The sequence below is a fragment of the Rhea pennata genome, chromosome 11 (genome assembly GCF_028389875.1).
Source record: "Rhea pennata isolate bPtePen1 chromosome 11, bPtePen1.pri, whole genome shotgun sequence".
NCBI classification, from domain to species: domain Eukaryota; kingdom Metazoa; phylum Chordata; class Aves; order Rheiformes; family Rheidae; genus Rhea; species Rhea pennata.
Window position 1 is genome coordinate 18,933,154 of NC_084673.1, and position 25,885 is coordinate 18,959,038.

At 48.8% G+C, this 25,885-nt stretch overlaps 1 protein-coding gene across 5 annotated transcripts in view; it reads left to right on the forward strand.

Moving 5' to 3' along the window:
* Positions 1–22,987, forward strand: part of GAB3 (GRB2 associated binding protein 3) — a 64,739-nt gene extending 41,752 nt beyond the window's left edge. Inside the window, exons 3-11 of one of the 5 annotated variants that reach the window (XM_062584819.1) lie at positions 6,116–6,332; positions 7,582–8,060; positions 11,399–11,454; positions 12,695–12,950; positions 14,127–14,208; positions 15,887–15,989; positions 17,255–17,368; positions 18,382–18,507; positions 21,326–22,987. In XM_062584819.1, the coding sequence (XP_062440803.1) occupies positions 6,116–6,332; positions 7,582–8,060; positions 11,399–11,454; positions 12,695–12,950; positions 14,127–14,208; positions 15,887–15,989; positions 17,255–17,368; positions 18,382–18,498 (1,424 nt within the window). In that variant the 3' untranslated portion in view covers positions 18,499–18,507; positions 21,326–22,987. Of the gene's footprint in view, positions 1–6,115; positions 6,333–7,581; positions 8,061–11,398; positions 11,455–12,694; positions 12,951–14,126; positions 14,209–14,704; positions 15,125–15,886; positions 15,990–17,254; positions 17,369–18,381 lie in introns of those variants that run through there. The other 4 variants (XM_062584818.1, XM_062584820.1, XM_062584822.1 and 1 more) reach the window with 4 other exon arrangements.
* Positions 22,988–25,885: the final 2,898 nt, after the last annotated feature.

Below are 25,885 nucleotides of genomic sequence, written 5' to 3' on the forward strand. Positions count from 1 at the left end.
TGCTAAATCCTGATGTGAAAGTTATCAGGAATCTCATTTTTGCTGGGTAAAAATAGTAGCTGGACACTTGGTCTCTCTTCGATGAACTAATTCCTGCTAGAATAAACAGCAGATCCTTAATAAGAAAAGGTGTTTATGTGAGAAGCTGACTGAGCATTATCTTCTGGGGTCTTTTATTTCATTACATATCTCATATTTATTTAGTTTGGCTTAATGTAAAACACCTGTTCCAGAAAAGAAAGGGTCTTGCAAAACTCCCATTTTCTCAGGCTTTGCTAGATGTGGAATGTAGATAGATTTGTGTGTACATGTACATATATAAATCAACGACAAAAATACTGAGCTATCATAGTTTATTAATGACAAGAAAAATAAAGAAAAACAGAGGACAGGAGAGTGTTAGGAGTGTGTGTGTCTAGACTTAAGAGATGGTCTTGCCAGTGAAGGATATAGGAAGCCTGTTTGCCAAGGCTTACCCCTGTATATACTCACTAGGGTGAATTTGCTGGAACACTTCCAAGAATTAGCTGCTCCAAAATGGATCTAGCCAGTAATTAATGCAGGGATCTGTACCATTAACTTACCTTTCAAATGAGAAAGTCAGGCTCAGATAACAGCAATCTGTCTTTCCCTTGACATTTCCAAGGGGCAGATACAGCAGCAATTTGAGAGCTTCATAGGAAGTGACTCAGAATGAAGTCCTTCGCCATGATAAAAGTCAGCCCAAGAGCAGAAGAGGGTGGTGATGAGGGGGCTCAGCCTCATCAGAGATAACTCGGAAAGGACAACAATGTGTTTCAGGGTGTCAGTGTGGCAGGGTGGATCACTCTGCCCTGATCCCTGACTGCTACCGGTGTCTGCAACTGCCGTGTAGACATACCACGGCTTTGTAACTTGAAAGGAAACAAAAGGCCATGATGAGATGTTTTATTTTAATATATCCCAGTTCCTGGCTTCTTTAATCTTCTCTTCAGCAGTTTATTCTGAGGGGAAATGGAAGGGAGTGGGAAGTGCTCTGCAGTGTTCCTGTTATAAATCTGAGGTCTGCTGATTTCACATTCGGTTTAGCGACCACCAGGAAAACTTGCTGATGTTTTTATGTGCCAGTGCAAACTGCCCATGCATGCAACTAGCAAGCCAGAACTTAAAAACAGTGTTTTGAGCTGGTAGCTGTGTGGGGATTGGAGCCAACATCCCTTTGCAGCTTGGACGTAACTAGGGACCATTCAGAAACCCAGTTGCCCTTGCTAAACCTGCGATATGTTGCTCTTGCATTGCTGCTTTCGTTGTGGTGTTATTTTACACGCACCTCCACCAAATAGTCTGAAATTAAGGTATAACTTTCCAGGCAAAACAAAAGAGAAAAATAACTTACATCCTCGCTTCACAAATGGATAGTAGACCTCTGCTGGCACTGTGTGTTCAGGGTGTGCACAAGGAGATGTGATTTGTGGAGGATCGGGGCAGCTGAGGCAGCAGCAGTCCCTACTATAGATGCATTTATACTGGAAACCTGTATTCGGTTACACCGGTGGAGCGCAGCGTTGCCCCTGCGGGTGCTTTATGCCTGGGTGGTGCCTGGAGAAGGTCGCAGGGTGGTGCTCCTCTCCCAGCAAGGATCGGCAGGGTAGCCGCTGACAGATGAGAAGTGACAGCTCTTGCTGCAGCAGTTTGAAAAGCTGACGTTGCAGCTTTTTGCACTGTTGCTCAAGGTCAGCGTTGTCCCCAAAGAGGTCCAACAGTGCAGAGCGTTTGCCTTGGTTCAGTATAGTCTGGCATCTAAACTTAGAGCCCTGACAGTGCACAGTGTAAGTGAAGCTCCTGGGCATGCACTTATCTCCCTAATGAAAGATAGCTCATAGACTTTTATTTATCCTGCAGCCCCTGCTGATGTGGCCTGGTCTGGGGCATATTCTGCTCAGGCTGCAGGGCACATTCAGATCTTGGTTATATCCCAAGCTCTGATTTAAGTCTGCACTGTTTTATGGGTTGCACGCCACATTTCAAACAGTTGCTAAATGCTTGAGCTTTTGGGGAGCACCTAAATCCCCCAAGTACCTGTTGGTTTAAACAAATTGCCCTTAAAAATTAACATAAGAAGAGAAAAGCTCTATTAAAAGCCATATGCTTTTTTAAAATTGAATGCTACATGTTAAAAAAAAAATAGTCCCTGAAATGAATCATCAAAAGAAAGATACATCAATTGCTAGAAAGTTTAAGCTGTCCTGTGTATTAAAATGGATCTCAAAGCCAATATTGCTTTGTAAAACCAAGCATTCTTCATCCTTGCATCTTTTGGAAAATTTACTGTGCCTTTGAGGCCGAAACCAAATCTCATGCTTTCTCTGCTTAAGGCACTCGAAGTGCGGTCGCAGGATTGTGCAGTGACTCAGCTATAAACACAGGCCACTTGCTCCCAGCCCTGTGCAGGGGCAAAGAAGCTGGACGAATAGCTGGGTCCTAGCTATCAGAGGCCTCTGATTTGACCCTTAAGCAGCCAGACCCAGAGCCAAGCCAGTGAAACCCTGGCTGGTCCAGTACGGCCAGTCCTAGACGCCTCTTCTTTCACCACTGAGGAGCGGGGCCGGCCGAGAACGGGAGAAGCGAAGCGCGAGCTGCAGACAGATGTCAGGAAGCACCTGGGCGGGCGGCGGCGGGAAGGGCTCGCCAGGCAGAGCCCTCTGCGGCCGCGGGGAGCCGTGCCGCTTGCTGGCGACGCTCAAAACGACAGGGAGCGAGCCGGCACCTCTGGGGGAGTCTGGCTGGAGGGGCGGGAGGCGCTTTCCCTGTTTTCCAACCCTTGCTGCACAAATCCTGCCTCTGGCAAAGCGGTGAATCCTTTGGGAGCTGCTGCTTTTGTGGCATGGAGGGGTGGAAGTGTGGGTCAGAAGCATGGTGGTGGGCACCAGGAGGTGATCCCCGCTGCCCAGCAGCTGTGGGATCCCTACGGGCTCGGTGGAGCCGTCATCCCGCTGGGTCAGCAGGAAGCTCGGACCACGGGCTGGGCAAAGAGGAGGGTGAGGAGAGCATGAGATGACATGGCCGTGGGCCTCCACGAGCACGCTTTATCCCACGCACAAGCCAAAACCATGATGAGTTGGCACAGCACGATATGACAGCTTTTCACCAAAGAAACTGCTGTGAAGGTTGCTTAACCTTTCTCATGAGGAAGCCTCGCTCTTTTAAGAGCATAGCTGCCTTGGCAGGCAGCACCTACACCTGAGGGGGACCCGCAAGCACCCGCGGAGCCACAGCAGCGCGCCTGGTGCAGCCCGCTCCCTGCCGCCTCCTGCCTGCCTGGGAGCTCCTCGCAGGCGGCATCTTCGCCTCCCCGAAAGGCCTGCCGACACGCGCAGCCTGCGCCGGGCCGTGGGAACGGGGCAGCCCCACAGATGGGGCCAGCCGGCAGCGGTGCGGAGAAGCCCTCCGCCTCTCCAAACGGTCCTGCCGGGGAGCGAGCGGCCCCGGAGGCTGAGCCCGCTGGCGGCCTGCCCTGCAAGTGCCCACAGCTGCCCTCACTCCTGGGAAGCCCTGGAGCCGGCAGCCCCTCGGCCCCGTCCTCGCGCTGCTTCGTGCCCAAGGAAGCGGCCGAAGCTGCCGCTGCTTTGCCAGCAAACAGAGGGAGGAGGGTGAGCGGCACCAAACCTGCTCTCCACGCTGGCGCTGGAGAAAATGGACATGCATAATTTATTCTGCCCGCTGCTGCTGCAGGGTAACTTTAATGCGTGCCGATTTGGTTACCGGCAGAGTTGGCGGCAGAGCCACCGCGTTCGGAGCCGGCTGCAATCTCCGAGCGCCGAAGGTTAGAAAAGGGCACGGCCGTGCTGTCCCCATCCTGCCGGTACCATGTGCTCAGTCTTTCCTGATGGGATAATCTGAGGCTAAAGCCTGTGAGTACCAGATGGAGTTCAGGCCTGCTACTTCTGTTTGTGCTAATAACCCCAAATGTCATTAATTTTTATTTCTTGGCATGTATTGAGGGAGCATTGAGGATATTTTTTTATATGTGGTCAGATGGTGGCACGCACACATTTTTCCGACATCCCTACAGAAGTAGCCCAGTACATATTTGGTCTTCCTCAGTTTACAAGACAGCTCTCAAAGTCCAAGATACGAGAAATGAGTTACCATGTTAGCCAGCAGAATAGAAAGGGAAAAATTATTTTGTCTGTTTGGAAGTTTCCAGCCATCAACCTCATTTTCTAAACATGAAATCCTGTAAAAGCATAACTAGAGTGAACAGCACTGCTGAAGTCTTGCTGCTGTAAGCACCTGCTTAAAATTCAGCAAATGTTTTGTTGAATAAGCTCAAATTTAAGCATGTGCTTACATGCTTTGCTGCATTGGGATCTACCATGACCCCTTAGGGCCAAAGTTAACTAGAGGAAATAGCAAAGAGTCAATATGGGTAGAGGGGAAGGAAAGAGTTGGCTCCCTTCCCCACCACTTGCTCAATTTAAAGGGATGAGCCACGGGGCAATTCAGAAAATTGTTAGTTTAACAGGTGCTCGGCTTTGTTTCTTCACAGTTTTCCCTGTGTATTTTACTCTACTGACTTTGTTGCGCTAGCAAAAACGATCAGCTTTTTTACTCTTCTTTTAACTTAGACCAGAAAGATGATGGGATGGAGGCCAACGTGTAAGTCCAGGAGGTTTCTGTTTGCTTTTAGCGATGTTTTTTAGCCAAGTCTGGTAGCTGTGTCTTGGAAGCCATCTCCATCCGCCTTGGTCGGCTTGCAGGTGTGCCCAGTGCCTCCCAGGGCAGAGGCGACGACCGCACCCGCGGGCCCGGGGTGGGCAGCCACGCGCAGCAGCCCCACGCGGAAAGGCGTACGGGCGCCCCGAGCGAGGGCCGGCGCCTCCCGGCCCTGCTGGCTGGGCGCACCGTGAGGAGCAGGCAGCGGCTGGGCAGCTGCTCCATCAAAAATACTCCAAGGCTGCCTGCAGGGAGAAGTCTGACTTGCGCCTGGGGTTCAGTTTCAGATCTAAATCCCCCCAAAGCTGGGCCGGAGGCGGTGCTTCGCCATGGCTCCACGCCGCCCCGCCTGCGGGGAGTAGACCGCCTCGCTGCCGCTCTCAGCGCGCACCACAGATCTGCTGCCACCTCGCCCCAGGAAGAGGGCGACTGGAGGCGACATCCCGCTTCCCGCAGCCTAGAAACATTCCCAGTTGCCTCAGCAGCCGGGTGCGGCGGGACCTGGGCATGGCTGGGGACGAGGGAGCGAAGAGGAGGCTGTGCCGGAGGAGGGGTGCGGGAGAGGCGTCGCTCTCCGAGTCACTGTGCCTTGGGGCCTCCTTGCTGGCTGGGTCGCCGAGGCCTTACCTGCGCGGCGGTAGCTACACCGCCGCGGCGCGGCTTGGCCCGAAGGGTGTGCGACATCCAGAGGCGCAGGGACCCGGCAGACGAGCGCTGCGGTGCGATAAATCCGGCTCTTCTGCAAGCGGCAGAGATCGGTTTCACCCTCTGAGATCTCAAAAGTGGGAAGAAATCAATCCCTTCCCTTGTCTCCATTAATTTGAAGTGTTGGAGATTAATAATTAATTATTTGCGTCAGAGAGGTCCTAAAAAGCCCTTGGTAAGGCAGATGCCACACTCGATGCTCTCCCCGGGGGAAGCCATCCCCATCGCTACGTGCAGGCTGCACCTCCCCGGCCCCTCGCCCGGGGCTTGGCCTCAGCCCGTCCTGCAGCGGGGCAGCGGCTGCCAGACCGCGCTGCTTCTCCGCACGAGCCGTGTTTCTGCCTCAACCCGCTGCCGCTTCGGGGTGAGACGGGCCGGGCGGGAGAACGGCAGCAGCGAAGGGGAAGTGGGCAGCCTTTCCCCCGGGGCTTTCCGAGCGCCGCGAGGCCGCCCGGTTCCCGCTTGGGCGCTCGCGCGGCCGTCCCGCGCGGCGGGCAGGGCTCCCGTTTGAAGCCCACCGAGTGCGTTTGCAGGGCAAGGCGATGGGCTGCAGGTTGCTTCGGAGCACAGTGACTCCTCTTCAGCAGACGTTCGGTTTCCAGGACTGTGGAGCCGGCCGGCGCCGTGGCTGGGGCCGGGAGGTGGCGTTCCCCACCGCGCTCCGCACGGGGCGCCGCGGCCGGGGCTCAGCCGGGGCCGTCGCCTCTCGTTGCAGATTCTGCGGAGAGCCTGTCGCACACCACCTCGTCCCCGCAGCCCTCGCCGGCCGCCTCCACCCACGCCTCCCGCGTCGCCGATCCCTCCTTCTCCGTCGACGGTGCCGCCGCCGACACCTCCGCCGCGGAGGAGACCCCCAGCGAGTCCGAGTCGGTCTTCCTCCCGGATTACCTCTTCCTCTCCAACTGCGAGTCGGGCAAGCTGGGTCACACCAGGTAGGGCTGCGAGCTGCCCCGCGGGTGCCGCCGGCGCACGGCGTGCCGGCTGGGCCGGCTGCTCCGGAGACGTCCCGGGACGCTGGCGGCAAGCTGGCTCTTCACGCCTGCAGCTCAGCGCGGGCTCCTGAGCCCAGTAGCTGGCCGCTAACCCAACCCGATTTACTGGGGCTTTTCATAGTGGAGATCAGCAGCAGGGCATCGCGTTTTGGCCCTGGCGTGCTCCTGAGTGGCTGCACTGACTGCGCAGTGGAAACATCCAGGGAGCAGCAGCCTCCCCCAGCCCTGTGCTTTTTGCCCCAAGGCCGACGGCTTGTCTCTTCGCTTGCTAGGGGAGGGGCAGGTTTTGGCCTGGAGCATGCCTTTCACTGTGTTGAACTGCTGCGTGGGTAAAGTCCTAGCCAAGCAGGGCTCTTCCTTTTCTGAAAGTCCCTCTGGTTTTGAGTTTGGGCTCCCACAACTTGACAAAGGTCTCGCTTTATGAGAACGCAGCTTTGGAAGCCACATCTTCCCCTGTCCAGTAACAAGATTTGGAGAAACAGGTAGCTATTTTAACGTATGCTACGGTGCAGAAGCTGAAACTTGACTAGCACTGCTGTGTGAACTCTTCCCTTCACATACACACAAGCAAGCACAGAGGGCTCGGGTTTATCGCCACTAACGCAGAGGACACAAATCCTCCAGGCTTGAGCTGGGGCAGGAGTGTTGCTCCCCTGGTGTCCCTCCGAGATGGCGCTGGAGCTGGGCGCAGGCACCGCTCCAGAGCCCAGCAGCGTCCCGGCAAGCAGGCGCCCAGGCAGCAGGCCCGAAGGCCAAGCGCCGCTGCCACGCACGGTCACACACAGCAGTCACACTAGCATCAACATCCAGACCCACCGCGCAGCCCCTTGGCGGCTGAGCAGGGTCAGGCCCTGCCCTTTGCGCATTAAAACGTTTGTGCATTAAAATGGACACACCGACACTCGCTTGATGACAGCTTTGCAGGAGGCAAATGACATTAAGCGATCAGTGGACGTTTTCCAAATCGGGAGTGAGAAGCGGGCCACAGGAGTGGCCACCAACTGGCTGAGGTGCTCCAGTGGATCAGATCCCTCAGCAAGCCTCTGCACGAGGCAGGCTCGTGTGCTGGCTGGCCTCGGGGTGCCTGCGGAGATGTCCCGCTGGGTGGGTTTATCAGAGCATGTGTTCGCTCGGTTGCAATCGCGAGAAAAGGAAAGGGCTGTATTTGATCTCTCTGTGTCCTGTGCAGATGTGACAGCTGGTCCAACTCTGACAGATCGCTGGAGCAGACCTCATCAGATGACGTCTTTGTCGACACCTTGCAGTCCCAACCCTCTTTGTACCTTGTGCAGCCGTCTAGTGCTGGCACCATCCACCAGGACGGGGCCCCTGCAGCAAACCATGGAGCCATCTCCAGGAGCATAGACATTAGCAGGCCATCCAGTGACTTTTCCTCCTCCTCTCCATTGCTGGGGACACCGCTAACACCAACCTTGCAGATTGAGAAGAGCCAAAACACGCTGCCCTACGGCGTAACCAAGCTGGATGTGCTGTCCAACACGCCGCCACCCCGGCCACCCAAGCCCACCCATTTCTCTGACAGGAAAGGGGAAGAGCTGGGCAGTGGGACCCTGCACAACGGCCACGCTGGGATCTGCCGGGCCCATGTCACTTTTGTGCCGAGGAGAATCTCCTTGTCCAGTTTAGACAACGTCAGGAACTGGAAAGGTAAGCACGTTTTGGCAAGACAGTGAGGTATGCCCGGCACGAGAGGTGGAGCTGCCCCTTGAGCGCGGGGCAGATACTCCCCTACAGCTGCCCTCATCTGTAACGTTGGCCCCAGAGTTGCCCAAAGCCCAGCCACGAGCAGGCTCCAGGTGTGGGGCAGATCGGGAGAAACGCAGAGGCAAAGCTCTCTGCCTCCCTGCCCACACTGACACTCATTTTTCCCAATCCTTTTTTTAAGTCCTTATAGACCTTATAGTCAATGGGCCTTCTTTCCATTCAGGCATCAGATTTTTAGCTTCCACTGAAAATTGCATACTCAAAGCTCTATTAACCATGTGTGGAGACCTAACTAAGAACAGAGCTGCTATGAAATCAACCAAGAATCACTGGGTTTCTCCACAGCCTCTTGCCTGCAAAACGGTACACCCCTCAAAGCAACCTCAAATGCTTGTTTCCAATTAGTTTGTGAGCAGAACTGAAACCTGTCCCTCAGTTATATTCAGCCTCTGCTCCTGTAAATGCCCATCAGTGTGTAACACACAGCAATTTAGCTGTGATCTCTGCAGGGTGACTCATGACTTGCTAATTTGCAATGTCCCCTCCTTTCCCCCCAAAAGAAAGCAGCCAACAAACAACCAAACAAATGAGAAGCCAGCTGGCAAATCAGGCAGTGCCAACTCTATTTCTGCAGGTCAAAACGTGAGCTTACACAGCAGAAATGCTTTCTTAGCTGTGCTGCTCTGCTGCATTTAGTCTTTACCATAGAAGAAGGATGTGTTTAGGGCCAAGAACTGGAAGCCAGGAAGACACTGGCAATGGGATGTAATCCCAGATGAACCAGAGACTCTGTGTCCTTGAGCAAATCCCCCCCACCATGTCCTGGCATTTCATACAGGTCAGCTTGAAAACCAGCCACAGAGCAAGAGTCTCTGCTGCAAACCAAACTCTGCTCTGAGCTGAGGTGACCTCCTCACGTGTCCTTGAAACACTGTCGTCTCACACAAAAGTAACAGTCAAATATCCACAACATCCCAGGTGTCAAAATCCAACATATGCAGTATGTGGAAGTTTTATTTTGTGGAACCACAGAACAGAGAGAAGCAGTTCAAATACCTAGCTGGAGATTATCAAATATTTTGCAGTGAGGTGCCGTGTTTGATGAGAAGGAGAATGCAAGCATTTACATTCAGTTTTAAAGACAAGGTGTCCTTAGATTCCTTTGGTTTGAATGACCACCAGGTGTTTGAGGGCAATTAGGTCTTTCTCTTAAGACTCAAAGCTAAAATATGGAGACTTTTGCCCAGCCTGTTTATCAGTGTACAAACAATTCTTGGAAGGTTTGCAGAGAAACACCCATCAGTGGAAATAGTATTCTTGACTCTTGGTTTCGGTTGCCAGCTCCTTGAAAAACAATGCTTTTGCTTCCAAGTATGCGCCACTTTGACACCACCTGCCACGTTTGCGATGGTTAATGTTTCTCCACTCCAATTTATGCCAAATTATTTTTAAGAGGATTAAGTGCCCTAATGTCATGTTCTGCTGAAGTGCTGCAAGGTTATCTCTGCCTGACAGGGGGCAGCAATGAATTAATAAGTGCCACTGTTTTTTTTTCTTACCCCAAGCATAGCTAAAATTATGTGCATCTTTAAAGTTTGAATTGAAATGTGTTCAACACACAAGGTACGAAAAAGAAACACAGAGAAAACAGCTGCTCCTGACTGGCTCCTAGAGTGAGGCCACCCAAGTTATTAGTCTATTTTTTGACCTTGGCAACCTGTAAAAGCTATACTGCTTTAGCCAACCAGGTCGAGGCAGGGGGTACAGCAGCCTCGTGGGCCCCCTGGCACGGCACCGCAGAGGCAGCCTGTGCTGATCCCCCTTGCGTGCAGGGGAATGAGCCAGATCTGCACAAGGCACCTGGATCCTGGCATCACTGCATCTGCCAGAGAGCTGTGCTGGAATGTCTTTTTGCTAAAAAATAAATAAATACAGCTGTCCCAGGACAGTGACTGTGTCTATTTATATATATATATATACACATATACATACATACACACACACACACACACACTATATATATATAGTATGTGTATATATATACACACACACACACTTATAAAGATAAATGTACACATACACATATATATACACCTACACTGAAAGTATTGCTTTGTTCTGGTTTAGCACTTCTATTGTCTTCTACACTGATATCACCACAGGAAAGACCCCAGTAGGAGTGCAGACTGTATTAATGGGATTACAGGGTTTTCTATGGCATTCCCAAGGAGAGCCTCAGTAGAACCACAGACAAGCCGTTTTCTTCAAATAAAAGCATTTTCCACAAAAGAAAGATGGTAATTTTAAGCAGGGATACAAATATGTATTTATATGTATGTATATATATGTGCATATATGTGTGTGTGTTTATATATATGTTTTTATATATATATACATATATGTACACACACACACGTGTGTGTTGGAGTGAAGGTTGGTAGGTAGTCCTCTTTCCTCCCATTCCCCAATTCCTTTTTCCTATCCTACTTGAAAATAAACTGCAACTACTATTCAGAGTAAAATACTTGCAGCATTTCCCATGGCTGCTCTTCTATGCCTTGAAAGCTGGTTTTCAATTTTTTTTTTGTCTTTTGCTTCAAAAATAAATTTGACCTAGCTCAAGATGAAAGTCAGTCCGCACAAGGGGGCAGCGTGATGAGGGACCTTCTCACCGGCTGTTTATTTCTGGCCAGCTTGAATCATTTGCAAGACATCAACACTTCCCAGTGGCGAGGAGGAGAACACCTCCCCTGCCCTTACGTTCCCTCCCCATGCTGGCTGTACGATAACATGCGCTCCCCTAACACTCTACATTCAAGGCTCCCAAATAGCTTTCAACAACCAGTCAATCTTGCCTACAGTCCTCTGTGGTATAATAACCTGAATTTGAAAAATGGGAAAACGTAGAAGGGTGTTCGGAGGTCCTGCAACTAGAACAGAAGCTAGATTGAAATTTTATGTCTGCTTAGCTGTTTGCTCTCCCCACTGCACCAGTCTTTCTCCCCAATTGCTTGTGATTACAGGAAGCATGATTTACAATGGGGCTGTACATGTGCATGTTTCTTCAATTCATCATATTTAAAATGGATGTAATTGCTCTTGAAATGCTATTAAGTTGGTTCTGGTCTTAAGTTTCATTGGATTTCTTCATTTAGGATAAATAATAAGGAATTTGGGGTCTTTATAAGCTCTAATTATTTTAGAGCCATATGCTTCACTCAGTTATTTCCTTAAGGTTTCACTGCCTTATCAAATTTTTAATTGCTGTTTTTGTATTGCAGCAGACATGGAAGGCAGTTCTTTAAGAAGCCGAGATAAGAGGCTTAGCTTGAATTTGGTAAGTACTCTGCTGGCATACATTTAAACACTGGCACATGATGAAATACAGAAAGTGAATCATTTCACATCCTGATACCCAGGATCCTCTTCTGTGCTCGGCAAGAGAATAAAAAATAGAAGAAGCTCTGGGCTTTAAACTATGTTTGTGCTGCTTCTTGTCCATCTCAGTGCTCCAGCACAAGTAGCCCAGCCACTGCCTGAGGCTGTGGCTCCGTTTGGGCTCTTGCTGGGTCCCTCTTGGACCATCTCGCCGGGCAGGGAAACCTGGCAGGGCGTCAGGTAAAACAGCCTTCACAGGCACAGGAAACCTTTGGCAAAGGAAGCAAGGGAGTTGAGAACACTCTAATGGAGTCAGGTCTGCTGCAGAGGAGGAAACCAGCAGGCTTGAGAAGGAAACTGCTGACCAATAGCACTTGAGAAAACTGCTTATCTCTTGAAAAAGGGGTCTAAAGGAGTCTAGCACTTCACGATCCCAATGGATACTTCCTCTTCAGGGCACATGAAATTCTCTGCTTTCAAAATCCCTGTGATTCTATGATCTGTCAGTCCACAGCTTCATGACTCAGCATTGTGCAGACATGGGTTATATGTAGCAGCATTGCACACTGTGTAGTCAGCCTCCTGCCTGGAGCTGTACACCCTGTCTCTCTTATATATCTCTTACAAGAGATGCTGCTTATAAGTGAGCTCTGTGCAAGATGTGTTCTTCTTACCCTTGAAAGCTTTCAGGGTTTGTAATCAACGCTTCTCAGTATTCAGCCAATACTAACCTGCGTGAAATGATTTTCTAGTGTTTATTCCCAGCTATGAGAAGTAACTTGTGTGCCTGTGTCTCTGCTTTCTCTCCTTCCACATTTGCAAAATTCTAGTTCATCAGATGTTCTTCTTTTAAATGGTTTTTATATGAAAGGGCTTCCTTCATTTTGTAGGTCAAAACTGCTGCTGGGAGAGGCAAGTACAACCCTGCTGAAGTCAGAGGATTGTTCCTACTTAAGTCCTAGTTTCCAGCAGTGAGTTGCTAAGCTCAGAAGTGAACTTTCCAAAGCTGGCATGAGCATCTGAGCCCATGTGTTCGTCTCGTGTTGTTCCATCCTCTGCCTCTCAAAGTTTACATCAGGACTCTCCTGGCCTGCGGCCCCGTTCAGCTCCACTGCCAGTTCATAGCATTGGCTGGGTTACAGGGGGTTAGCTATTGATTTACTGACTCATTTCCTTTTCTTTTCCTTCCTACTCTGAAGCCCTGTCGATTCTCCCCGCTCTACTCGACCACGTCGGACAGCACAGAGGACAGCTACGTGCCCATGCGCCCCAGCACCTCGCCGTCTCTCCCTGGCTCCGACTGCTCGCCCGATGGCTACATTCCCATGAGCCCAGGCTCAGCCACGTTTACCTTCCCTGTTGTCAGCACTGAAAAACTCACCAGCCCCCTGCCTGAGCTTCCCTCGAACCTGGAGCCCCCGCCGGTGAACCGAGACCTCAAGCCTCGTAGGAAATGTAAGGCCAGATCTAATAAGCAGTTGGAAGCCAAGGAGGACATTGGTGATCTCTTTTGATAGTGTCCTTGGCACATTGTAACATGTTTCTCGCTCTAGAGAGGAGATTGAATTGCAGTGTAGTGGCTTTTAGTGCTGTAACACAGTAGGCTATGTCTGCAGGGTCATCTGCAAGCAGAGAAAGAGCGGCTGTGCCAACCTCTGTAGTGTGAGACCCTGTGACTGCATTAGCGTGGTGCAGGGGTGTTCAAATTCACCTTGCCACTCACCCTGCCTATGTAGCCAAACAGATAAAACCTCAGAGAGAGAGCAAAAAAAATCCTGCAACTGCACTGGCTGTGCACTGCTACCTCACCAGCTCATTGACATTCCAGGGACAGGACATCCAAACACGTGAATCCTCAGATTTGTTGGTTAAATCTCTGTTTGGTAGGTGCAGCTGTTTTAGTTTAATTAGGAATTTCCTGCAGATGCTTTTACTGGTGATAATTTTCTGCTCCCACTTCCCATGACAGCTCCAAAATCTCTGAGAGTCACACTGCCAAAGGATATACTAGGGATGAAATTCAACTTTTCAGAGGAGCTGTTGCCTAAGCCCAGCTTGTACTGAAGCTCTCTGGGCTAGAGGGCTACAGAGAAATCGATTCAGGAAATACTTCTGTGAGGTGAGGGCAGAAATTTAGATCACTGAGAGGGAAGCAAAGCAGGTTCAGGTCCTCTCTTAGAGAGCTTTGAGAAATGAGTGGAAAGTGTGTGTTGATTGGTGAGGGGAAAGATCTTAATCTCTGCATGTGGGACCTTTGGGTTTAGAGGACGGCCCAAAGCTCTGTGTTGACCGATAGACCAAACTGGCTTCTCCTCTTGAAGGCAGCACTTGCAAATGAGATTTGAGGCAAGGATACAGTTCTCGTGGCAGATTCTGCTTTCCTACTGCCCGTTGCATTTTTTCTGTTGTTTTAGGACAAAGAAGGGACTTTGCTTTCTAGAGCTGATAGAAGTGGACGGATTTCTAATTTTTACTGATTTATCCCTTGGTTATATCAATTGTGCTCTATGAAATGCACTGTTTAGTTTCCTGCTGTTAATGTAAAACTGTATTTTTCGAACAAATAGGTACTTTTCTTAACCTCTTAATAAGTCCTTTTATAAATTTAGTTCCTTTTGCATCTACTTGCAGCACGGCCTCCTCCACTGGACCTGAGAAACCTCTCCACAATCCGAGAGCATGCCGCTGTGACCAGGATGTGGACTGTGCCTTAGTAAGTCAACAAGAAACCTGCCATTCCAATCTTTTAAGCATTAACATTGTAGCATGGAGTTAAAACTAACTTATCACATTCCACAAGAAATAGTTTCCTGGCAAAGTCCGCAAACAAGAATTCCACAAGATTCCTTCCAGCATCTCCAAGGCTTTTGCTGTCTCTAAAAATAAGGATCCCTTTAAAGATAGACAGATTCAGTGTGTTCAGCATCATGTGGTTCTTTCTGTCAAGAGTTATGTATTTTGTATTTTTGGCAAATCGGAGTTTTCTCAAAGTTCAGATAGTCTCTTTTGAAGGTTTCTTTTGAAAAGGCTGAAGCCAATCTGCATGGCTACTGTGATGGCTAAAAGCTTCGCATCCCTTCATTTTTTTCCCCCGAAGTAAGCTGTTTTTGTTCCTGCAAAGTTCTGTAGCAAAGGAGAACTAATTAAGATAAAGATTTGCCTAACTTGTTGACTGTGTTTTTATTCTGCCCTGCCACATGCAAGTTCAGGCTTTATCTGTTGTTATGACCTTTTGTCACTGGAAACTAGTTGTGGGGTAAGACAAATCTGGGTCTCAGAGCCCAGGTAATATGAAGTAACTGTAGTGCTGGGCTCCAAAGGCAGCGGAAGACTCAGCCCTGGGGCACCAATCAGCACCAGGACCGGGAACCTCCAGCTCCTGGGGAAAGTGTAACAGCAGAGCTCGTCCCGCAGAAACGTGTATGGGAAACCAGAAATCCTCACAAACCTCCTGCCCTGCATCTGTGCCAAGCAGAGCCATCCTCTCCCCTTCCCCAGGTAACCTTTGGTGTGCAAAAGGGACCTGAGATGTCAGTGACAGGCAGTTCCTCTATTGCAGAGTCCTCTTCCAGCCTAACAGTCTGAAGCTGGTTAACCCCTTGGGCACTGGCTGCTGCATGTTGCTTATTAGGAAAACCCGCTAGTTTGCCTCCCAAGCATCCCTGCTAGAGCGCTACGGTTAATTAATGCTGACACAGTACAGAGTCTTGAACAATAACGAGCTGAGGGAGTTTTTATGTTTTACATTAACAAAATTAAAAAAGTATGTCCAGAATTAATAAAGCAAAAGGGATTGCTATTCATTCTGCATGAAGTAACTATTTAATTTCTTAATAACTAACTCCACTCTGCCAGCCTGCAATACTTTACTCATGATATACTTCTAACAGCTGTGTTAGTGGAAAAAATTTCTGTGTAAAACAGCTGAGCTGCAGCCATCTCCATGGCACAGATAGCATGCGTTTTTACTGTCTTCAAAGCCAGCTAAGTTCCTCTGCGTGCACCTCCAGTAGCTGATTAAGTCACATCAATCTCTAAAGTGTGGACACCCGCACAACAAAGCAACTGCTCCATCAGCACATATTATTCAGAGGAATGATGTCTGCCTCTGTGCACTTGCTGGAGAACTGCTCCGACGGTTTATGCTTTCTGTCATGCCAGAGATGGCAAACTTTTATGATGCAAGAAAACCCCAGAAAAAAAGCAACCAAGATGCTCATAGGACTATAACGCACTTTCATTAGAAATAATGAACATTTTTGCACATCCTCTCCATAAAGGCTGCAGCATTAGTGTGAGTTTATTCACCATATGGACTATGTCAGGCTTTGGCTTCATTTCAGAGCATCTGTAAGATGCTTCCTTAACCTCTCCTGTGTTTTTCTTCATAGCAATCGAATGAGCTTTATCTCACCAGAAAGAGACGGTATTAATTCAGCAAGAATATTTGCCAATTCAGTTTCCGGAGAAGAGGAAGAAAGTTACATTCATATGGTAATCTTCATTTTCACACAGCCATCCTTTGCTTTATTCTGCTCTGTCACACTGATGGAGAATGCAGAAGTTTGTTTTCTAAGAAAAAATGTTGAGGAGGTTTGTCCCTTGCCTTCTGTAAAAAAAAAAAAAAAATGATGGAATGGTTTTAAACCAAAGACACTGGGCCCAATTTACAGAGAGATAAGGGAAGCCCTTCTTCTGCTCTGCAGAACTCAGCTGTTCGCCCACGAATGTTGCTGAGCAGTTCCAAGAGATCACAGGGATCAGCCATATTTACATGAGAACTCATTAAGGCAAAGGAAAATTAAATCTTTTCACTTTTTAAAAGTGTGCCTGCCTTGCAAAATCTCCTAGGAAATGACAGAAAGCCGTTAGTGCACTTCCTTAAGAAACACACCAAATATTGTGCAGAAACAGAACCCCCATTAAAGTCTCCTATTGCTTCTGCTTTGGCTGGTGGCACTAACCCCACTTCCCATCCCATGAAAGAAGAACATCTGGCTTTGTGGCTTCCTTTTCTTCATTCACTCTTTAGCCATGTCTTGCAGAAGACCAGATTCTCAGTTTCTTTTGAATTTCAGGTGGAAATGGATTTCAAAACCCTTGATCGCAGTCAGTGTGTACAAATCTGCCTCCATAGCCAAAGTCCAACAGCAGTGGCTGTACAAGTGTACAAGTGTATTGCAAAATGGACCACTGATCACAAACCATAGTTTCAAATTTTAACTCACACCTCTACTAGATTCCAAATCTGCTCACCAGGGCAGCTCCAGGTGTAACCACTCCTCCATTTGATTTTCTAGTCAATTAAAACCTTCTACATATTTGTGATTGTGTATGATTTTCCAGATATTAATATTCACTTGATAGATATGAACAGAATCATCACTATTTCTTCAAATTCATAGAGCACTGATGGCTTAGTTGGCAACCACTGTAAATCTGAGCCTTCCAAGGGTTTGTTTTGGGAAGCTGGGCACAAATCCCTCCTGATTTTCTAAATCAGAATGAGAATCAGCCCAGTTTGCATGTTCTGCCATAAATACCAGGAGAATAAGGCTTCCTGAATTTCTTTGTACAATCCCACAACCAATTAGTGTTATCCTGTGGTTAGTCAATAAATATACCCTTGGCACAGAAAACTGTGTGTGCTGACTTTCCTCATTTGCCTTCTGCCAGATGAGTCTAGCACCTCAGAGTGTCATCTTTCCCTTCAGGATCATGGTTTAAGAGCATTGAAAGTTTCTCTTCTTTCCTGACAGGAACACAGACAGGCAACATCTCCGTACAGTGGTGCTTTTCCATGGACAAGGAAATCTAACCTTGATTACTTAGCGTTGGATTTTAATTCTGCTTCCCCATCCCCTGTACAGAAGGTATGAGTCATCTCTGAAAACCCCATAGCCTCCTGTCTTTTTGTTTGCTGGGAGGAAAACACAACAGAGATTCACACTCCTCTAGGTGCCCGAAGTACAATGAAGCTGATCATGTTTTCAGCTGATTGCATTCACAACAGGCTCAAGATTAACAATATAAAAGCATGATTAGAAGGGATAACAAGGTGTCCTTAGCGTGACTCAGCGATGCCCTCAGCATGAGCTCAGCAGAGGGCATGGGACTGCCCTGGGGTGTGCAGTGGTAAGGGCTTGTGGGCAAGCTTGTTGGTGCTTGCAGGATCTTGGCATGCTCTTTCATTTTTGTTGAGTCTTCACAAACCCTTTCCTTTTAGTTTCCCCTCTCCAAATCTATCTGCAGTAGCAAGTTTATAGCCTATGATAAATTCTCAGGGTAAAACTGTACCATCTCTTGTACCATGGCAAAATGTGCATCTTTATTCTTGCATCACCAAAAGCATTTCAATTTCTTTAGCAACTCTGACAAAATACAATCCTTGTTCCAAAGAGTTTGCAGTCTACCTAGGCATTGGGCAGGTAACTAATGGAATACTCTGCAAAGCAGAGAACTACTGTCTGTTTGTGCTCATGGAAGTTTCGCATCATGCGTACCGTTTTCCCCATCAGTTAATATTCTTGGAGGCAAGAAACTCCTAGGCCTCCTTTAATTTAATTTAAAGCCTCCCTTTGGTTAAAATGCTGGTAGGTTGTCCCTACAGCAGGGACAGGAGAATGATTATCCGTATGGAAATAGCCAGAACAGCATGTTTCCCTCTGACTGTGCTGGGCTGAGTGACAGGGTGACAGATGGATAATTATATCTAAAGCAGGCTGTAAAGCAATGCTCTTGTCAGCTGATGTCACTGTGAGCTTCAAGGTGAAGTGAAGCAATCAAAGAATAAGAGAAAGGGAAAACAGAAAATCAAGCCAAGTTTCACTAGCATCCCTTTCCATCTTGAAATGAGTAAGTTGTTTTTTTCCGCTCTCTCCCACAGAAACCTTTTCTCTCTGAGGAGCAGAGAGTGGACTACGTCCAGGTAGATGAGCAGAAGACTCAAGCTTTACAGAACACTAAGCAGGAATGGACAGATGAGAGGCAATCTAAAGTTTAAAGGAAGAAGGTCTGGGATTTGGAGGATTTTCTTTTTGCACTGGAACCACAATGTTAATGAAGCAGCTATCACAGTAGCATTCAGAGGCAGAGAGAGTTGTAAGATGTTTATGGTCTCTAGAGGAATTACATTTTTAATAGAAAACCTTTGATTTCAGCTGGAAATAGTATGTTGAATGCGTGAGTGGTTCGCTGATGATTAAAGTAATGCATTACTCTTTTTACTGCCCTTACCAGTAAGCTACATGGTACCATTTTCTGGCATGATTCTGGGACAAGTCATACACTTAATATTAACAAATCCACTACATGTTGCATTAATCTAGTTAGTCCTGCCTTCTTCCTCTGTTGTGTAATTCCTTGTTGCTAAAGCTATTTTTTGATATTCCTTCAAATGCTGCAGGTGCTCAAAATGCTAATGGCACTGGGCATCTGACAGCTGTTGGTGACTAATCAACTAAGGGCTAAAATACTGAAACAATAAAAAGAACTTTTTAAATACGTAGTGCTTAAGTAAAGAGAATTTTGGAAAATAATTTTCGCCTGGATTAAAAAGGTCTGACTCTGAGCTGATGCTGTTAGAAACTCAAAATAGGACTATGCATCGCTGGAACTGGAAAGCCTCGTCTGTGACCCTCCAGATGATGGTCATCATATTAAGCTGCTTCTCCTCATTGCGGCTTATACATGTTGCCTTTCCATCCAGTTACTACTGATATTTTCTTCCTATCTTGAGGGATGTCTTCAGCACAGCCCTGCACAGACGCTCCTCTAGCAGGAGGCTGCAGACGCACAGCTCTTGCTTGGCCAAAAAGTAGAAAGGGAAGCTGTAAGCCTGTTTGCGCAAGTCTTGGGAGAACTGGCAAAGGATCAAGAATGCTTTCATCCGAACTGCAGAAAAAATGCAAGTGGAATTGCTGGTAGCAGTCGTCAGACCGATTGTTTGGTTAGACACACCCCGACGAGAGAGAGCGTTAGGAAGCGCCGCACGGTCCGAGAGGCCGGCAGGCCTGCCAAAATACAGCAGCAACAATACGCTTACGCAGCATGAGGACCTCTGGGCTCAGGAAGCTTATCTACCTTGGGACTTGTAAGGAGCACTATCTCAGGATCACATACGTGTATGGTTTATAACATATTTAACTTTAAAAGCCTGGCTGCAATCTTCATTTTAAGGTGGCACATGGCCTCTCGAATAAAGCAAGTATACAGCACCATCGTGTTACCCCACACTGGATTAGATCTTGGAGCCTTTCCTTGTGCAAGTAAGTCCCACTAGCCGTAAGAGGTCCGTTCCTGTTGGCAAGGATAGAGAACCAGGATCTTTACGAGGGCCAGTTCACTGGCCTCCTCTCATGTGCCTGTTGTTACTGCATTATACTACTGTAATTTAACATGCAAAAGATGTTGATTTACCAAACCGAGGTCATCGAAGTGTCATCACAGAAATCGCTGACATTTCAAGCTTCCTAGTTACCATATTTCATGCCTGCATTCTGCATTCAGCTGTTGGGGCACTTTGGAAGGCTGAGGAGTGGAAGGCCCCTGCTACAAACGGCAGCTTAGCGAATAGAAACACCATTTTTCTCCTACCTCAAGATAGCTGAAGTGCTTGCAAACCTTGCTTTCCTTAGAGCAAAAACAAAGCTGGTGACCTGCAACGATCAGTGTCTTAGCTTCTCCTGCAAGAACAGCGAGCTTCACCCGCACCTTTATTGACTCTGGGGCAGGCTGCACACCCGACTCTGCAGGCATGAAGCGTCCTGGACTGGAGCCGCTCAGGAAAATGGGAGTCATATTGCAGAAAGTAGACTTGCTGTTCCAGCCTTCTCTCTCCCCTCAAAAAAAGCTCTAAAATAAAAGCTGATGTTCAGAAAAGCTTTGAGAATTCAGACTTTTTGGCAGAAATCATACCTATTTGGTGTGAAATTGTTTGTTGAAATCCCAATTTTTTGCACTAAAACTGATTTAGGAGAGCTCTGACCAGCTTTGTCCTGGGTCAGGGGAGACGTTGTGGCAGGAGAAGGGAGGTCAGGGAGACATGCACCTCCTCAGAGGTGGCACAGAGGTAGAAGCACAACAGTTGTTACAAAAACACAGATGTTTTTGGTGCATGCTGCAGTACTGAAAGAGTTAAAAGATCAGCTAAGAAGTGTATTACAATATGGGGCCACCATACTCAAGAGCCCTGCAAAGCACAGAAAACCTCCACAAATTGCACTTTGCTTCTGCAGATCCCAATTGCAGAGTGATAGCATGGGAGCCACTGATTCAGATTGCAACAGCGTGCAAATTAGGTTGTGTTTTACTGGAGTGTTTCTTTTCAAGCTGTCAGAATATCCTCTGAAATGGAAAAATACAACATTATTGAAGACAATTGATTCCCTGGCTATTCCAGTTTATTGTAAAAATATTTAAGCCTTCACAAACATGGCTACTGCATCATTCAGAAGTTTAGAAAATGAAGATCTCTTCTAGTGTGTTTTTTTTTTTTTATTTCCTAAATGGGCATGAACGTGGAGGCTGGAGCTGACTCTCCTTGGATCAAAATAGACCCTCTTTAAATTTCTGTGCGTCTCCTTCCTGACGCTGGAGATAAGTTATCTTGATGAAAACAGCTTAGTTGCAACTAACTTGCACTTTTTAACCAAAAACTAAGCTTGTTTTTTTGTTCTGATTTTTCATATAGGGTCCCTTTTCACCTGCTGCTCTAGGGCCTACGACATGCATTCTTATGCAAGTGTAACACTTGAAACAGGAGAAATTAAAAAAAAAAATAAAAGTTAAAGCCCTGAGGCTTTTTGCTTATTCTTTTTTTTCCCTTTTAGTCTAGTTCCACAATGCTCCAAACAGGCTAAAGAAGAGGAGGATGGTTGCGGATAGCAAAAAAGCCAGCTCTGCTGTGGTCACCCCACCATTAAAGATCTTGCCCCAGATGGAACTGCTGTGGTACGTAACCACCGTACCTGCGGGCTCTAAGGCGGCAGCTGCTGCATCCCAGCAGCAGCATCATTACAGCCTATTGGCAGGAGAGGAGACACGTTACAGAGCAAAACAGAGTCAGCATTTAATTAACTTTGCTCCTAAATACTGATGGTCAAAGAGGAGAGACAAACCGAAAGTGCCCCAAAACTGCGGCAGCTTTGGACAGTGTCTTTGCAAACACAGCCCGGGTGTGGAGCCAGCCGGGCACGCTCCACACGCAGCGGCGTCCCTTCACTCCGCAGCTACGATTTTGCTCTTTGTAAGTAGTTATTTAAGGACAGCAGAGCCGATGAGGAGGGAGGCCCTGGGCCTCTCTGCACATGGGGCGGCCAGTGGCCCCTCGGCACCCTGGGGCACGCGAGGCCGAGAGCAGCACCGAGCAAGCGGGTCTGGTGCGACTGGAAACATCACTCAGCGGAGTTTTCGGATGGAGCTGGGTCACACAAACATGCTAAAGTGTTTCAGTCCTCCTGGAAAAATTAGGAAAAATCCAAGCAGGAAGCTCTGCAGAGCAGCTGCGTTTCCCAAGCCATCGGGCCCAGCGGAGAAATTAGCCGAGCGTCAGCACCCAAGCGCTGGAGGGAGGAAGGTCAGTGCGATACGGATCACTTTTACCTAAACTGCCTGCCACCAGTAAGCACAAAAACTACCTGTGTCAAACACCTGCTTGGAATTAATCCTAAAGAACCATAAATAAATTAATCTGAACTTCTTCCCTGGATGGAGCAGGATTTAAGTACTTGCTTGGAGTTACAGGGATTCTTAACTTCTGTACTCACTTAGGAGTTGTTACGGCCGTTTTCTGCAGCCTTTCAATGATCACTGATTTGAGCAAGGAGCAGCAGGATCCAGAACTCTCTTATTTTTTGGACTAAGCTGTATTTTTCATTTCTCTATAGTACCTTTATTTCAGAAGACAGCATTAAATACCTTACTGTCAGAAATGAACACTTTGCCTGAGAATGTCAACAGCCATTTAACTGCAGCTGGATGTTTTCAGCCGGCTCACTTCTGCCCAGGGTAGGGCCTGCTCCCTTCAGCGTTGCTAATTACGTACTAGATGTAGATTTTGGAGCTGCATTCATTTTAAATGATTCAGTGGTTCAGTGATTCAAAGACCATCAGATGCTGTGATGAGAATGAAGCACAGGGCAATGCCTTTCCGTTGTGCCCCTGTTCCACAAAAATTGCTCAGGTTAAAAAAAAAAAAAAAAAGAAAAAGAAAGAAAGAAAGAAAAGCCACCAAAATAGCAGACTTTTGCCATTTCAAAGCCAGAATATTTTTTGTTCAAATAAAAATAAACTTTTGTTTCTTGCAAGTGAAGCATTATACTTTTTTGTATTTGTAAATCTGTGGGGAAGCATTAAACAGTCATCTCTGTTAAGGAGTAAGTCATTGATAGAGGGGAGTGACTCTCCCTTCCTGATGTTTCATTGTAATGTTTGTTGTATATATTTGCACATTAAACTGTGTATCTTTTTCTAATAAATTAATATAAAACATAGCTGTGATCTTTAATAATTTTAATAAGTCAAGATGCCCATAGGGAAACCTTTCTTCCACTTCCATTTTTCTTGTATTGCTTTTTCAGGTTTTTATCTATTAGACTGTGGCTAGTTCATATAAATTATTTGGATGCATGTTCTGCTTGCAAGCAAACTGTACACCCCAGCACTTCAGAGAGTTCATCTGCAGGTGAGGTGAGGAAAGAGGAGGAGGAAGCTGGAGCTGCTGGGCGGCATTGCAGCCTGCCGGCCACGTCCTTCCCAGACCACAGGTAAGTCAGCAGCGCAGCGGGAGGACAGGGCCACGCTTTACTGACCAGAGACGACTGCGAACACGGGTTTGCTAAGCATATGCCTGGGGCTTGGATATAAAGATTGGTGGTTGTATAGTCAGATCCTTTAATCGCCTGGGGCTGAGGCCCCTAGCTGCTATTGGTGACGTTTCCACCTGCAGCAGTGGTGATACGGGATCCTTTTAACATGCATGTCTGCTGCGACAGCCCGGTGCAGCCCGCCGGTGCTAGCTGAGCAAAGCGGCTAGCTCCCGGCAAGCAGGTACTTGGGAAACAGCTTATTTAATCCTTCAGGCAACCATCATCTTTAGAGCTTTGCAGTCCTGGCTAGGTGCCCGCAGTGCAGTGAGCAAAGGGACTGTGGTGCTTAGAGAGACCTCGAGGAAAGCTGGGCGGCACGTCTTGAGAGGCATGGATGCTCGAAACTTAGATAAACCTACTTCTGGGGGCTCGATACCACGCAAAATTTTGGGATCAGCCTTGTAGGGAGGGCTGGTGTGATAAATCAAGCTCGGCTGCTGCCTCCGTCCCCCAGACACCCCTCGCCAGAGGAGACGGGTGCAGCCCTGGGTCCCTCCGCAGGCTAGCTGAATCATGCCCCGGTGCAAAACACAAGCCCCTTTGCTCCTGGCGCTGCCATACATCAGCCAAAAAAAGCAGTAATTCCACACCAGCCCTGGCACTTTTTCCCCTCTGTTAACCATTTTGCTTAGGAGTGCGATTGCTTTGGTGTTTTTTTAACTGGAAATGGTCGTATGAATCGAGCAGTATCCGAAGTGCTCAGCTCAGCGATCCCACCGAGAAGTCTCCCAGAGCTTCCCACACCCGTGCCTCGGGCTGATCTCCAGGTGCAGTTAGAGGAGCGGTGACTTGCCCAGGGCTAGCGGCATGAGCGGAAATGCCCAGGCCTGGAGTCTCAGCCCCGTCCTTCAGCCGCCGATCAACGCAGGCCGCGTGCCGCTCCGATGATCCCAGTTTCCCCATCGCACAGCATCTGCGGCTGCTCCTGCAGTTGTTCAGGGCCGGAGGACGTTGCCCTACCTGTTACACGTATTTATAGGAGTGTGCCGGGTGTCGTAGCACCGCAGCTAGAATTTAACTTTAAAGGAAAGAAATCCGGCCGGGGCTTGGCCATCTCCCCCCGGGGAGCCGAGCGCCAGGACGGTTGTAACGCGGGAGAGATCACAGAACAGCCCGACCTCCAGCGCTGCCGTGCTGGCTTACTTTGGCATTTGGTTTGCCTTTAACCGCTGATTACGACACGTCTTTACGTTTGCACAGTCCTGACTTGCCCCCGTCCTGACAGCGAAGGAAACCTCAGCGCTTAGGAGAGCCTGAGAAGTCACTGCTCTGCTCGGGGGCTTCCCGGAGCTTTGTAACGCTTAAGGTGACCTGTGGGTGTTTTCTTGGCACACTGTCGTTGCAGTTTGGTTTGCCTTTCTGTTCAAAAATATTATTCAGTTCTTCATGCGCGAGCTCAGCCCCTTTGGCCGTGCCGTTAGCTAGAGACGCTGGCGCTGGCTGCGGTTGCGGTTGGTTTGGCGGGTTTTTTTCCTTTTCTGCTTCCTTCCCCGTGGGAGCAGAGAGCGCGATGGGCAAGGCCTGCTCTGCACTTTTTCCCAGAAGAGAAAACACACAGATCCCTAAAAAAACCGCGGCGGCCCTGCCGCCCGCCCCGCGAAGCACGCCGCTCCGCAAAACGCCCCCGCTCCCTCTGCGGAGGCGAGGCGGCTTTGCACAACCCAAATTAGGTGAAGTTCATAAAATTAAAGCTAGGACCGCAGGAAAGGCAGAAGATCAAAGGAAGGCAGCGCTGGCGGGTGTCTGCCAGCACCGGAGGGGAGGCCGGGAGGAAAAGCATGGCTTTTGGCTGCGGGATGAAGTTTGGGGTGAGCTTTCGGAGCGACCCCTTGGCTTCGTATCGGCGCCGGGTCTGCGTGACGCGGGGCGCCCTCCGGCTCCCTCCGGCTCCAGACTATTTGTTTAAAAACACGGGCGGGTGCCCAAGCTGCGAGCGAAGCTTCCCGAAAGGGCGACGCTTCCCAGCAGAGGAGGCGTTTGGCTTCGGCGCCCGCCCGGCTCGCAAAGACGAGACCTCTCGCAGCGGGGAGGGCAGGTGGTTACAGCTCGAAAATAAGCAACGCCGCTTCTGAAGCTCTTCTAAAAATAAAAAATGGAAGACTCATCATTTCTTTGGTCTGACTTCCTCTGCAGTTAGTCAGAAATCGCCCGGAAATGCCACCGAAGGAAATCCCTGGCGGCCCTCGTGGCGAGCACGCGGCGGGCGAGCGAAGGGCGGCGCGGCGGGCACGGCCGGTGAGCCGCGGCGGGACGCGCGCAGCCGCGGCGACCGGGAGCACCGCGCGGCGGGAGCGCCGCAGCCAGCGCTCGCCCGGCGTCCGGATGCCGCTCCGAGTGGGAAGCTGGAATAACTGCGGCGATCTCCGTAAGTTTTCTCCAGGTTTATACACACCACAAAAGCACCTTGTGTGATCCATTCGCCTCTTGGATTTTTTCTGCAGCCGTTCTGATCATCTCGAACGGCGTTTAATGCCCATTTAACAACCTTATTTATATGGCAGAGCTGCCCCGCGGCCCTTCTAG